Genomic DNA, 15,596 nt, shown 5'->3' on the forward strand with positions numbered 1-15,596 from the left:
TGGGAGTGATCACAGTAATGTACTTTAGAGGCCCCAGCAATGATATATATATTCTGATACTGGAATGGTTCATAACCATCAAATAAATCCAAGAATTAGATTGCTAATCTAATGGTGTTGGACACTCCGGAATAGAGTTTTCCGAGCGGGTGCAAGTTACAGTCAAAATGACACCCATTTGTGTGCCCGTCCTGCCCATGTCTATTTACGTCCATATGTCCTGCCAATCTCACATTTGAACAAGTGGAAATTAGCTCTTGCGGTCAGTGCCCAAGGTGCGACATTTTACAAGGATCAAAATTAATGTTTTAAATCATTGAACAATCTTTTATGCATATTAGGTACAGCATGTACAGAGTATGTAATGGGGGAAAGTTTTTAACCTTGAATGTGACTTGCATCAATGCCATACAAATTCATTCAAACAGAATGCACACTGCAAGGCTGGAATTCTCCAGCCGTTCATGTCAGTGGGATTCTTTGGTCCCAGCAGCAGTGCATCTCTGCCCGCAGGTTTCTTGTTGGCGAGGGTGACGTGCAGAAGGAGGCCATTCGGCCACCCGAGTCTGCACCAAAAACAAACTCACCTAAGCCCTATCCCCTTAACCCCACGTATTTACCTCACTAATCCCTCTAACTATGCATCACGGGACACCCAGGGGCAATTTAGCATGATGTGGAGATGCCGGCGTTGGACTGGGGTAAACACAGTAAGAAGTCTCACAACCCCAGGTTACAGTACTTCCATTTACCTGACAAAGGAGCGGCACTCCGAAAGCTGGTGGCATTTGCTGCCAAATAAACCTGTTGGACTTTAACCTGGTGTTGTGAGACTTCTTACCCAATGTTACATGGCCAATACACCGAACCCACACATCTTTGGACTGTGGGAGGAAACCGGACCACCCGGAGGAAACCCATGCAGGCATCAGGGAGAAAGTGCAAACTCCACACAGACAGTGACAAAAGCCGGGAATCAAACCTAGGTCCCTGGAGCTGTGAGGCAGCAGTGCTAACCACTGTGCCGCCCACTTTACTTTAAGAATTGGTCAATATACCACAACAGTGCTGTGCCTATTATTCTGGGGTTTATTTTACATCTACTTTGAACCAATACAGGAAATTCACTTTTCCTGTTCCATCCTCCGTGGGAATCGTAGCGGGCAAGGGGCGGACTGTGGAAAACTCCATTGGCCTCAAGTGGGATTTTCTGGTTTTGGGGCGAGCGCAGCCAGAAAATCCCACCCAAGGATTGGTGGATGGGCAAAAAAGAGCGTGGAATTAAGAACATTGTGTAATTACACAGCACAGTTATGCTGGATATTTGCTTAATTCACTGATTACACATGCCTCTTAGCAAAACATGCATACAGGAAATTCTAATGCATTATGCAGAGTCTCAGACGATGAGTGTGTGTTGTAGAATTACGCTTCTAATGTTAAGGGAACTTTGACCTGTGACCCCACAAAGAACAAAGAATAAAGAAAATTACAGCACAGGAACAGGTCCTGCGGCCCTTCAAGTCTGCACCGACCATGCTGCCTGACTGAACTAAAACCCTCTACCCTTCCAGGGACCATATCCCTCTATTCCCATCCTATTCATCTATTTGTCAAGATGCCCCTTAAAACTCACTAAAATTCACAAGAGCAGCCTCATTGAATGTACCCGGAGGTTAGTTTTTGTTGTTGACTGTAGCATTTATTGTTTTGTTACGTGGTCAAGGAGATATTTAACAGTTGTTCTCACAGCAATTGTTACTTGTGTTCTTCGTGAATAAGGAGACTTCTATCTTTACGACCACACAGATCTTACCATAAAATGTGCTGGTGGTTATTTTTTAAAAAAATGAAAACAAATTTTCCAATAATAATTTACAACAAGGTGGATTCCATCTCAATCAACAGAAAGCCTTGAGAATATAAAATCATGTTCATTTAAATGTTTTAATTTTGATATTAAAAAGTAAGCTAAGTTTGAGATAGGTTTCTTGCATGGAACCATTTTGGAGATAAATTCCATGGAAATAGATTCCCTATAGTGCAAAAGGAGGCCATTCAGCCCATCAAGATCGCACCAATAACAGTCCCACCCAGGCCCTATCCCTGTAACCTCATGTATTTACCTTGCTAATTCCCCGAACCAAGGGACATTTTAGCATGGTTAATCAACCTAACCCTCACATCTTTTAAGCTTGAATGTGACTTGCACTAATGCCATACAAATTCATTCAAATAAAATCCACACAGCAAGGCCAGAATTCTCCAGCCTTTCATGCCAGTGGGATTCTTCAGTCCCACAGGGTGGTTTAAACTAATTTGTCAGGGGATGGGAAAATGAGCTGTAGTCCAAAAGCCAGTGTTGAAGGTCGTGAAGTACTGAGGAAAGTATCAAGGTTGCAGGATTGTACAGGCAGTCAGGATGGTGGGCTGAAGTGTATCTACTTCAATGCAAGGAGCATCAGGAATAAGATAGGTGAACTTGGAGCATGGATTGATACTTGGGACTATGATGTTGTGGCCATTACGGAGACATGGTTAGATCAGGGACAGGAATGGTTGTTGGCAGTTCCGGGGTATAGATGTTTCAGTAAGAGTAGGGAAGGCAGTAAAAGAGGTGGAGGAGTAGCTTTGTTAATCAAGGAAAGTTTAACGGCTGCTGAAAGGCATTTTGAGAGGTATCTGTCTACTGAGGTAGTATGGGCTGAAGTTAGAAATAGGAAAGAAGCGGTCACGTTGTTAAGAGTTTTCCGTAAGCCCCCAAATAGTAATAGAGATGTGGAGGAGGAAATGGCAAAGCAGATTATGGATAGGTGTGGAGGTCACAGAGTAGTTATCATGGGTGACTTTAACTTTCCAAATATTGATTGGAACCTTTATAAGTGGAATAGTTTGGATGGGATACTTTTTGTATAATGTGTGCAGGAGGGTTTCCTGACACAATATGTGGATAAGCTGACAAGAGGTGGGGCCACATTGGACTTGGTACTGGGTAATGAACCAAACCGAGTGTTAGATTGGTTTGTGGGAGAGCACTTTGGAGATAGTAACCATAATTCAGTGTCCTTCATCATTGCAATGGAGAGAGATAGGGTCACAGGGCAAGGCACAGACAAGGCACAGGGCACAGACATGAAAGGCCAAAGGGCCTATTTCTGAGTTGTAATTTTCTATGGTTTTCAATGGCAGGGCAAGGTTTATAATTGGGACAAGAGTAATTACGATGTGATTAGGCGAGAATTAGGGAGTATAAGATGGGAAGAGAAACTGTCAGATATGGACACAAATGAAAAGTGGAGCTTTTTCAAGGAACAAATACTGCGAGTCCTTGATAGGTATGTCCTTGTCAGGCAGGGAGGAAATGGCTGAGTGAGGGAACCATGGTTCACAAAGGAGATTGAATGTCTTGTCAAGAGGAAAAAGGAAGCTTATGTAAGGATGAAAAAACAAGGTTCAGCTGGGTTGCTTGAGGGTTACAAGGTAGCTAGGAATGAGTTAAAAAAAAGGCTTAGGACAGCTAGAAGGGGGCATGAGAAGTCCTTGGCGGGTCAGATAAAGGAAAACCTCAAGGCTTTTTACTCGTATGTGAGAAATAAAAGAACCATCAGGATGAGGTTAGGGTCAGTCAAGGATAGTAGTGGGAACTTGTGCATGGAGTCAGAAGAGATAGGTGAGGCGTTGAATGAATACTTTTCTTCAGTGTTCACTGAGGAGAGGGGCCATGTTTTTGAGGATGAAAGTGTGATACAGGCTGATAGGATGGAGGAGATAGATATTCTGAGGGAAGATGTATTTGCAATTTTGAAAAACCTGAGGGTCGATTAGTCCCCTGTGCCAGATGGGATACATCCTAGGATACTTTGGGAGGCAAGGGATGAGATTGCAGAGCCTTTAGGTTTGATCTTTGGGCCTTCACTGTCCACGGGGATAGTGCCAGAGGACTGGAGAGTGGCGATTGTTGTTCCTGTGCTCAAGAAAGGAAATAGGAATAACCCTGATAATTATAGGCCAGTTAGTCTTACTTTAGTGGTCAGTAAGTTAATGGAAAAGGTCCTGAGAGATAGGATTTATGTTCATGTGGAAAGATGCAGCTTAATCTGGCATAGTCAGCACAGTTTCATGAGGGGTAAGTCCTGCCTTACAAATTTGATTGAATTCTTTGAGGAGGTAACTAAGTGTGTAGATGAAGGTAGAGCAGTTAGTATCATACACATGGATTTTAGTGGGGCGTTTGATAAGGACGCTAGGCTCATGAAGATAGTAAGGATGTGTGGGATAGAAGGAAATTTGGCCGATTGGATAAGTAACTGGCTGTCTCATAAAAGACAGAGGATGGTGGTGGAGGGAAAATTTTCAGACTGGAGGCCAGGGATCAGTGCTGGGTCCTCTGCTATTTGTGATTTTTATCAATGACTTGGAAGAGGGGACTGAAGGGTGGGTCAGTAAATTTGCTGATGACACCAAGATTGGTAGAGTAGTGGATGAGGTGGAGGGCTCTTGTAGGCTGCAAAGAGACATTGATAGGATGCAGAGCTGGGCAGAAAAGTGGCAGATGGAGTTTAATCCTGATAAGTGCAAGGTGATTCATTTTGGTAGGACAAACTTGAATGTGGATTACAGGGTCAATAGCAGGGTTCTGAGGAATGTGGAGGAACAGAGAGATCATATCCACAGATCTCTGAAGGTGGCCACTCAAGTGGATTAGTGTGAAAGCGCTTAAAACAGGGGGTTTGAGTTTAAGAGCCGTCGGGTTGTGCTGGAACTATACAGGGCCTTGGTGAGACCACATTTAGAATATTGTGCGCAGTTCTAGTCACCTCACTATAAGAAGGACATGGAAGCATTGGAGAGAGTACAGAGGAGATTTACCAGGATGCTGCCTGGTTTGGAGGGTAGGTCTTATGAGGAAAGGTTGAGGGAGCTGGGGCTTTTCTCTTTAGTGCGGAGGAGGATGAGAGGCGACTTAATAGAGGTTTATAAGACGATGAGAGGGATAGACAGAGTGGACATGCAGAGACTGTTTCCTCAGGTGGATGTAATTGTTACTAGGGGGCATAACTTTAAGGTTCATGGTGGGAGATATAGGAGGGATGTCCGAGGTAGATTCTTTACTCAAAGAGTGGTTGGGGTATGGAATGCACTGCCTGCTGTGATAGTAGAGTCGGACACTTTAGGAACTTTCTAGCGGTATTGGATAGGCCTATGGAGCACACCAGAATGATAGGGAGTGGGATAGCTTGATCTCGGGTTCAGACATAGCTTAGCACAACATCATGGGCCGAAGGGCCTGTACTGTGCTGTACTGTTCTATGTTCTATCTTTGGATTGTGGGCAGAAACCTAAGCATTTGGAGGAAATCCATGCAGACATGGGGAGAACATGCAAACTTCACACAGGCAGTGACTCAAGCTGGGAATTGAACTTGGATCCCTGGCGCTATGTGGTAACTGTGCTAATCACTGTGCTACTGGGTTGGGGAAGCATTGGGGTGTAGCAGGAAAGACAAAATGTGAGCTGCTCTATTTATCTTGTTAGGTTTGTCAGTTTGTCTAAAAAAAACACTTAGAGATTGATGAGCTGCTCTCTAAGAAAGAAAAACTCAAACAAAAACAAAATACTGACTGCGAGGAACACAATTTCCTGCCTAATTAAACTAACTTTGGTCATTGGTTCAGGGAGATGGAACTGCCATGTTTCTTGGAAATGTTGACTGTTTTAACCTTCAGTTTACTCATTCGCTTACAGACGGGTACAGCAAGGCTTATTCGACTGCAACAAAAACAGAAAATCCTGAATGAACTCAGCCGGTCTGTTTTAAAGTTTTAAGTTTTTCTTACTTGTGTCACAAGAGGGCTTACATTCACACTGCAATGAAGTTAGAGTGAAAATCCCCTAGTCGCCACATTCCGGCATCTGTTCGGGTACACTGAGGGAGAATTTAGCATGGCCGGCATCAACCTGACCCCTCCCCATCATGGGATTGCTTAATTGCCCAATTATAAATTAGTCTCGGATGAGTGTGCCAGGCTCCAGATTCATATTAACATATTCCCTTACCTACTTTTGCCACTATTAGCATTCTTTAATTCCCAATGACACCATTGATAGTCTTTCTGTCTCATGCCCTTGACATAGACTCATAGAACCCTACAGTGCAGAAAGAGACCCTTCGAGTCTACACCGAACACAATCCCACCCAGGCCCTACCCCCATATCCCTTCTAATCCCTCTAACCTACACGTCCCTGGACACTAAGGGGCAATTTCTTAGCATGGCCAACCAACCTAAGCCGCACATCTTTGAACTGTGGGAGGAAACCGGAATACCTCGGGTCAGTAGTTTTCGCTGGGGGAAGGGTAATTATGAGGCTATTAGGAGAGAATTAGGAAGCATAGGTTGGACTAGGAGATTACAGGGACTGGGAACGTCCGAAATGTGGAGTTTTTTCAAGGAGCAGCTACTGCGAGTCCGTGATAGGTATGTCCCTGTCAGGCAAGGAGGAATTGGTAGGGCTAGGGAACCGTGGTGCACTAAAAAAGTTGATTCGTTGGTTAAAAAGAAAAAGGAGGCTTATGTTTGGATGAGGCTTGAGGGCTCAGGTAGTGCATTAGAAAACTTTAGATTGGCTAGGAGGGAGTTGAAGAGTGAGTTAAGAAGGGCTAAAAGAGGACATGAGAAGACTTTGGCTGATAGGATTAAGGCGTATCCTAAGGTGTTCTATAGGTATGTCAAGAACAGAAGGTTGGTTAGGGCAAGATTAGGGCCAGTTACGGACAGTAGAGGGAAGTTGTGTGTGGAACCGGAAGAGATTGGAGAGGCATTGAACCAATATTTCTCTTCGGTGTTCACGCAGGGGGACATGAATATAGCTGAGGAGGACACTGGGTTGCAGGGGTGTAAAATAGACAGTATTGCAGTTGATAAGGGGGATGTGCTGAATATTCTAGAGGGTTTGAAAATAGATAAGTCCCCTGGTCCGGATGGGATTTACCCTAGGATTCTCTGGGAGGCAAGAGAGGTGATTGCAGAGCCTCTGGCTCTGATCTTCAGGTCGTCGTTGGTCTCTGGTATAGTACCGGAAGATTGGAGGTTAGCGAATGTTGTCCCATTGTTTAAGAAGGGGAACAGAGACTTCCCCGGGAATTATAGACCGGTGAGTCTTACTTCTGTTGTGGGCAAGGTTTTAGAAAAAATTATTAGGGATAGGATTTATAGTTATTTGGAGAGTAATGAATTGGTTGGAGGTAGTCAGCATGGTTTTGTAGCGGGGAGGTCGTGCCTTACTAACCTTATTGAGTTTTTTGAGAAAGTGACCAAAGAGGTGGATGGGGGTAAGGCAGTTGACGTGGTATATATGGATTTTAGTAAGGCATTTGATAAGGTTCACCATGGTAGGCTTCTGCAGAAAATGTATGGGATTGAGGGTAGTCTAGGAAATTGGATCAGGAATTGGCTAGCAGATAGGAGACAGAGGGTGGTGGTTGATGGTAAATATTCGTCATGGAGTTCGGTTACGAGTGGTGTGCCTCAGGGATCTGTTTTGGGGCCACTGCTGTTTGTAATTTTTATTAATGATCTGGATGAGGGTATAGTTGGGTGGATTAGTAAATTTGCTGATGACACCAAAGTCGGAGGTGTGGTAGATTGTGAGGAAGGGTGTCATAGTTTGCAGGGAGACTTAGACAGGTTGCAGAGCTGGGCCGAGAGGTGGCAGATGGAGTTTAATGCGGAGAAGTGTGAGGTAATTCACTTTGGTAGGAATAACAGATGTGTTGAGTATAAGGCTAACGGGAGGACTTTGAATAGTGTGGATGAACAGAGGGATCTAGGTGTATGTGTACATAGATCCCTGAAAGTTGGGAATCAAGTAGATAAGGTTGTTAAGAAGGCATACGGTGTCTTGGCGTTTATTGGTAGGGGGATTGAATTTAGGAGTCGCAGCGTCATGTTGCAACTGTACACAACTCTGGTGCGGCCGCACTTGGAGTACTGTGTGCAGTTCTGGTCCCCACATTACAGGAAGGATGTGGAGGCTTTGGAGAGGGTGCAGAGGAGGTTTACCAGGATGTTGCCTGGTATGGAGGGGAAGTCCTATGAGGAGAGACTGAGGGATTTGGGGTTGTTTTCGCTAGAAAGAAGGCGGCTAAGAGGGGATCTTATAGAAACATATAAGATGATTAGAGGTTTAGATAGGGTGGATAGTGATAGCCTTTTTCCTCGGATGGAGAAAGCTAGCACGAGGGGGCATGGCTTTAAATTAAGGGGGGGTAGTTATAGGACGGATGTCAGGGGTAGCTTCTTTACCCAGAGGGTGGTGAGGGATTGGAATGCCCTGCCTGCTGCAGTTGTAAATGCGCCTAGTTTGGGGGCGTTTAAGAGATCCGTGGATAGGTTTATGGACGAAAAGGGATTGGTTTAGATTAGTGGGTCATTGTTTTTTAACTGGTCAGCGCAACATCGTGGGCCGAAGGGCCTGTTCTGCGCTGTAATGTTCTATGTACCCAGAGGAAACACATGCAGACACGAGGAGAATGTGCAAACTCCACACAGACAGTGACCCAAGCTGGGAATTGAACCCAGGACCCCAGAGCTGTGAAACAGCAGTGCTAACCATTGTGCTACCCATATGTTTGTCAATCTCTCACTGACTTTCCATTCTGCCCCACTCCCATCTCCAAGGATGGAATCCATCACATTTCTATTCCATTTCTGTTATGTAGAAGGGTCAATGGACTTGAAATGTTAACTCTGTTTTTCTCTCTCCACAGACCTTAATTTTCTGTTCTTATTTCAGATTTCCAACACCTGCACTATTTTGCTTTTATTTAACTCAGATGTTCTCAATTGGGTTTGGAATGTGCCTTCCACCTCATGGGGAAATTTGGAATTTAGGAGAGTGTCCCTCCAGCCAGCCCATAATCACAGTGGTCGACTCCTCACACAAGCTCCAAAAGCTCTTCCCTGAGGATTCTTTTAACACTTTTTCAGCTGCTCCTTAGATTCCAGGTTGGAAAATGTTGGTGCTGGGATTCTGCTTCCAGACCATCTTCAGCCCTCCCTGTAACTGTGGAAGTTCCCCTCATCCTTGGGGACCATCATTCTCAGGGTCCCCTCCCTCCAATCACTCTCCTTCCTCCCCCTCTAATCCATTTTCCCGTGGTCAAGGTCATGGGTAACTCTGCCCTATCTCCTGAGCCCTTTGATGGTGATGTTCCTGTGTCTCATGTTGACCTGACCCCTCCCCATCATGAGGTCTACTGCACAGAGCGAGCCCCCCCCCAAACCGCCTCCTGCCCCCCATCTGCCATGAGATCATTGAGTGACCGGCCTTATGCTACTGCCCCTGATGCCTCCCTGCAGATGCCTCTCCTGACAGTGACTGTGTCAGGTGCAGCCCAGTTTGGAGTAAGAAACTCCTCCCAGGGGAGAGGGGGGTGGCCATGACCTGAGTAAATCATGCTGGACACAGCTGATACAGGACTGATGGGCCCTCACTCTTTTGGGACTGGGGCAAAGAGGGACTTGCCAAGCTCAGCCATCTAAATGTGTGCTTTGCCATTGAACCATCTTCCTATTCTGGTCCCAATACTTTTGTCCCAGCTCTGTCATGACTCTGGATTTACACTTCCCCAGTCTTCCCTTCCAACCAAGCCTTTGCTCTCTAGTCCCCTTTCTTGCCTCTGTCTTGTGTGGGAACATCATGCACCTACTCCCTTTATTGGCTGTCTACAAAGGAGGAGGAGGAGGACTTCCTTGTGGGCCTGCTCCCGGACCTGGCTAAGTTGGCCATTAACAGGTCAAGACAGCAGGTTGGTGGAGAGGGGTTGTCCAGCCTGACGGTCTGCCCCTCAACCACTGCTATGCTCACGGCTAGTTGTCTTTGGAGAAGGGGCATGCAGTGACCACCAACATGCTTCAGACCTTCCGTGCCAATGGGAGCTGTGGGGGCTGGGGCGCAACGTTACCCCTGGGAATGGTTGTGTGGCCTACTTCTGCTCTTTGTTCATATAGTATATTTCACCAGCTTTCAATAACAAATCCCACCATATACTGCACAATTCAACAAGAAACTGTATCATATAGCAGACCTTTCAATAGGAAATTCCAACGTGTACTGGATCTTTCAATATCCAGCCCCACCGTACACATCACATCTTTCAGCATGTTATTGTTAACTGCATTGTTACAAAAGAAAATATAGAATCAAAGAAAAGGAGCATTTTTAGCATAGCCAATCCATCTAACCTGAACATCTTTGGAGTGTGGGAGGAAACTGGAGTACCTGGGGGAAACTCACACAGAGAAAGTGCAAATGGCACACAGTCACCCAACCTGGGATTGGACTCGGGTCCCTGGCGCTGAGAGACAGCAGTGCTAGTCACTATGCCACGTTGCTGCTCTACAAAAAGAAGCCATTTGTTCTTGATGCTTTACCCAGTCCCCAGAAGAGCTTCCTTTTAATCAAATTCTCTCATAAATGTTTACATTATTTTTATATACATTTAACCATTTATCTGTTACGTTATGGACTTTGCTTGCACCACTACATTTTGTTTAGCATTCTACGCTCTTGCAACCAGAAACAGAGTCAATAGTTCCCCTGTATCGTGTTATATGGTGGCACAGTGGTTAGCACTGCTGCCTCATGGCGCCAGGGTCCCGGGTTCAATTCTGGCCTCGGATCACTGTTTGTGTGGCATCTGCACATTCTTTCCATGTCTGTGTGGGTTTTCTCCAGATGCCCTGGTTTCTCCCACAGTCCAAAGATGTGGGGTTACGTTAACTGGCCATGCTAAAATTGACCCCAGTGTCAGGAAGATTAGCAGGGTGGAGTTACAGGAGTGAGGCCTGGATGGGATTGTGGTTAGTGCAGGCTTGATGGGCTGAATGGCCTCCTTCAGCACTGTAGGAATTCTATTAAACTGGGAATCCTAAAATCTTGTTAACATTAACTCTACAGATTGACTTTCCTACTTAGAATCATAGAAATTACAATGCAGAAAGAGACAATTCAGTTCATTTTTGCCAGAGTTAGCTCTTCACTTGTCTACTCTCATCCCAATTTATGTCTCTTCCTCCTAATCTGTTATAATTATTTTCAATCCAGGTAGACAGTTAACAAGTCAATAACTTATTCAGTACCTGAGATGCCAAAAGTCATGAAACCAAACCTACTTTAACTTCTTTCTCAAGATAATCATGCAGCAGGATCTCAGGATCTATCAGATAATCCGGAGGGAAGAGAGGGATAGAATGGAGAGGTCTTCTATATATGCTGCTTCTGTCCTGCTGTCTCCGGTTCTTAGGAAACACCAGCCTCTTGATGGGAGACACAAATCCCTGAAAATTACAGGAAGAACCCAAATGTCATAACTTCAAAATCATTATTTTAACATCGTTTGTTCTCAGCATCTCTCCAAACACATTCTGAAAAGGCAATGATTAAGATCATATAAGTAAAAAGCAACACAAGTTATAAGCAAAGTACACTTGGTAGAAGAGTGAGAGAGGACCTCATGGAAACGTATAAAATTCTAACAGGGTTAGACAGGGCAGATTCAGAAAGAATGTTCCCAACAATGGGGGAATCCAGAACTAGGTGCCATAATTTGAGGACAAGGAGTAAACCTTTTAGAATTGAGGGGCGGAGAAATTTCTTCACCCAGAGAGTGATGAATGTGTGGAATTCACTACCACAGAAAGTAGTTGAGGTCAAAACGTTGTGTGATTTCGAGAAGAAATTAGATATTGCTCTTAGGGCTAAAGGGATCAAGGGGTATAGGGGGAAGAGGTGATATTGAATTTGATGCTCAGCCGTGATCAAAATGAATGGTGGAGCAGGCTTGAAGGGCAGAATGGCCTACTCCTGCTTCTAGTTTCTATGTTTCTACGTAACTGTGGTGGCCACAAACAGGAAATTTGGCGTAGATTTTTACAAGAACCACTGCTCTATTCTCACATGCCTTTTTTCACCGCATACTTTAATGTTCCTCTTTATCGAGCAATTATTTAATTAAAAAAAATTATAGGGTCCGTTTGTGACAAATCAATTTCACACTCTCTTTCTGAAACTTCTGTAAGTGAAACTATCAGTAATTTATAATGGTACGTATTATCAAAATGTATGTACTAGAACGACACAGTAGCTCCGTGGTTAGCACTGCTGCCTCACAGCACCAAGGATCTGAGTTCAATTATGGCCTCTTGTGACTGTGTGGAGTTTGCACATTCTCCCTGTGCCTGTGTGAGTTTCCTTCAAGTGTTCTGGTTCCTCCTGCTGTCCAAAGATGTGCAGATTATGTTGATTGGCCATGCTAAATTGCCCCATAGTGTCAGGGGACTAGCAAGGTAAATACATGGGGTAAATACATGGGGTAATGGGGATAGGGCCTGGATGGAATTGTTGTCAGTGCAGACCTGATGAGCCAAATGGCCTCCTTCAGCACCATAGGGATCCTATGATCCTATGATAAGCAATGGAACAAATCTATGGGAATAAATCTACAACATATACAGCAGCAAATGTCTTACCATTTATATTGACAACATGAAGCATAGAATTCATTGTTCGCCTATTTAATAGTGACACCACTATAATAAGTCACACATTATCATACAACGTTCATTCACTCACAAAATCACAGAAGTGTTACAATGCAGAAGGAGGTCATCCCTACCATCGTATCTGCACCAGCTCTCCAAATGAGGATTTTGACTTAATTCCGTTCCCCTTTAACCTCACATTATTTCTAATCAGATAATCATCCAATGCCTTCCTAACCCTTCCCCAAGCTGAGCAACTTATTATGTGAAAAAGTTTTTTTTTCTCATATCACATTTGCTTCTTTTGCAAATCACTTTAAATTTGTGCCCTTTCGTTCTTGATCCTTTTGCAAGTGGGAACAGTCTCTTCCTATCTACTCTCTCCAGCCCCCTCATCAGTTTGAACATCTCTATAAAATCTCCTTTCAGCCTTCTTCTCTCCAAAGAGAACAGTCCCAGCCTCCCCGGTCTACACTCATAACTGAAGATTTTAATTCCTGAAATCATTCTTGTAAACTTCTTCTGTACTCTCTCCGACACCTTCACATTCTTCCTCTGATATGGTGCCCAGAATTGTACACAATTTGTCATGGTACTAAACTGTTGATCACTTTGTACTAATTAAATGTAAAGACTTGCCAACCCCTCCCCCGACACCGTCCACCCACTCCAGCAGCCTGACACATCTCACCCAGCAACTCCCCAACACTGCTCATCCCCTCCAGCACCCCGACACTGCTCAACCCCCATTGCCCAATGTTGCTCACCTGGCCAGTGCCCCTTACACAGTACACTCTTCATTTGCCACTCCCCAATGTTGCTCACCCCTTCCAGCGCACCAGACACTGCTGCACTCCTTCCTTCCAAGCCTCCCACTCCTGACACTGCTCACAACCCTCACCCTTCTGACACTGCTCACTGTCTTGTTGCATTCCTGACCCTGCCCGAACATCCCTGCCCCCCTGACACTCACCTTGTCTCCATAACATAGGACTGGTACAACCCAAGATGTTCAAATCGCATGTGCTCAAGTTGTAAGAAGTGAATATCTTTTCATCATTGTGGCACAGAAACAATCCAACAATAAACATTGCACGAGAAAAATAGGTCAGAGAACAACTTTGCTTTTATTGTTGCAAAAAAGGAAACATCAAAGTAAATGTTTGCAAACAGAGGATTATTTGAAGATGAAATGCTTTATCACGATTTCTATTGAGACATCATTAAAAAATGTATTTGAAATGTTACTTAAAGGTATAAGCAAACAAAAGCCAAGAACAGGATGTGGGGAGTAAGGAGATAGCTTGAATTGAAGGGCAAATGCCAGCCTGGGCACAATGGGTGAAATTATCTTATTTATTTAATACCATGATTATAATAAAACTTCAACAAATGGCAAAGACCATATTAAAGGAGAAAACTATGGAATCATAGAATACCTATTGTGCAGAAGGAGGCCATTCGCCTATCGAGCTTGCACCGCCTCGCCGACACCGAACACACCCTGGCCCCAACCCCATTAGCTCACATTTTTACCCCGCTAATCCCTCAAAGCTACACATCTTGGGACACTAAGGGGCAATTTACTGTGGCCAATCCATCTAATCTACACAGTTCCTCTGAGAGGAAACCAGAGCACCCGGAGGGAGCACATGCAGACATGAAAGGAATGCGCAAACTAATCAGTGACCAACAAACTAACCAGTGACTCTTTCAACATTAATATTAAAATCTGCACTGACTTAAAAATTCAAATTTCACCTTTCATTAAAAGTTCCACAGATAAACTGCCTGCCTGACTGGAACAAGCTACTTCCTATAACTGCAACAGGAAAAGCAGATAACACGTGATCAACACATGGCCATTTGTTTCTTCCTGCAAGACTTTAATGTTCTATTCAAATCCCGGGAAAGGATTTGGAAATGTTTAACATCCTCTACACTTGATGAGTGTTCTCCTGATCAGAACTGCAATCACATTTAAGCTTCAATTATCCCTATAAATCCTATAAAATACTTCAAGTTATCTCAAGTTTGCTATTTTGTGAAAGATAATCAAATGGTCAAAGCTTTTAAGTGTTTTCCTTTCTTGACATCTTCATCCACTGTGTTCTCATGTTTATTTTGAATTCTGAAACTTTCTTAGTTCCTGGAGACTTGTACTGTTAACATGCAGGAAATACAAGGCTAACTCCTTTGAATGAGTTCCAATGTGAACTGTTAAAGATGTTTCTTGCTCTCCTGGAATTCATAACAACACTCATCAAATGTTTAAAGGCTTATGCACCCTATCTGTTTGGTGGGTATTTTGATATCTAACCTAGATATCTTTCTGACATTAAACTGGAGTTTCAATGCTGGAAAATGCATTGCCATACACTTCAAATAGACACACAGAGCATCCTGAGATGCAAAGCAGAGTTCCCTTCATTTAGCCCCAACAACATATTTTTGTGTCTATTTCCATCAGGATGCCTTTTATCTCTTGTCCATCATGTTCAGAGAGATATTGACCGGAATTCTCTGACCTTGTTTGCCCCACCGCTACTGCCAGTGAGAATGGAGAATTTGGTGCTCAGCCAAATCTTCAGCCAATAGCAGTGGGACTGGAGAATCCCAGCTGTGGGCGAGGTCAGAGAATCGGGGCCAATATCATTTAAGTACAAAATGAGGGACACTTTTGCGCTGTAGGCCAATGACCACTTAGAAGTTGATAAAAATGATTCAAAAGAAAGATACTGGAAATGCTCAGCCGATGAGGCAGACCAGCAGAAAGAGTAGTAGATTTGGACTACAATATTGGGCTCTGTCAGGCATGTAGTTTTATGTATGTGTAATGTTGATTTGACACTTGCACTAACATAGGGGGCGGCATGGTGGCACAGTGCTTAGCACTGCTGCTTCATAGCGACAGGGACCCGGGTTCGATTCCAAGCTTATTCACTGTCTATGCAGAGTCTGCACATTCTCCCCATGTCTGCATGGGTATCCTTCAGATGCTCCGACCTCCTCGCACTGTCCAAAAGACGTGCAGGCCAGATTGGTTCGCCATG

The 15,596-nt window shown here is 44.2% G+C and overlaps 1 protein-coding gene across 1 annotated transcript in view; it reads right to left on the reverse strand.

Moving 5' to 3' along the window:
• ccm2l (CCM2 like scaffold protein) overlaps positions 1–15,596 on the reverse strand; it is a 50,077-nt gene that overhangs the window by 26,578 nt on the left and 7,903 nt on the right. The window contains exon 2 of the mRNA XM_080204409.1: positions 11,176–11,340. Coding sequence (XP_080060535.1) covers positions 11,176–11,340 — 165 coding nt within the window. The remainder of the gene's footprint in view (positions 1–11,175; positions 11,341–15,596) is intronic.

The sequence above is a fragment of the Carcharhinus amblyrhynchos genome, chromosome 16 (assembly GCF_965287045.1).
Source record: "Carcharhinus amblyrhynchos chromosome 16, sCarAmb.v2.hapA, whole genome shotgun sequence".
NCBI lineage: Eukaryota > Metazoa > Chordata > Chondrichthyes > Carcharhiniformes > Carcharhinidae > Carcharhinus > Carcharhinus amblyrhynchos.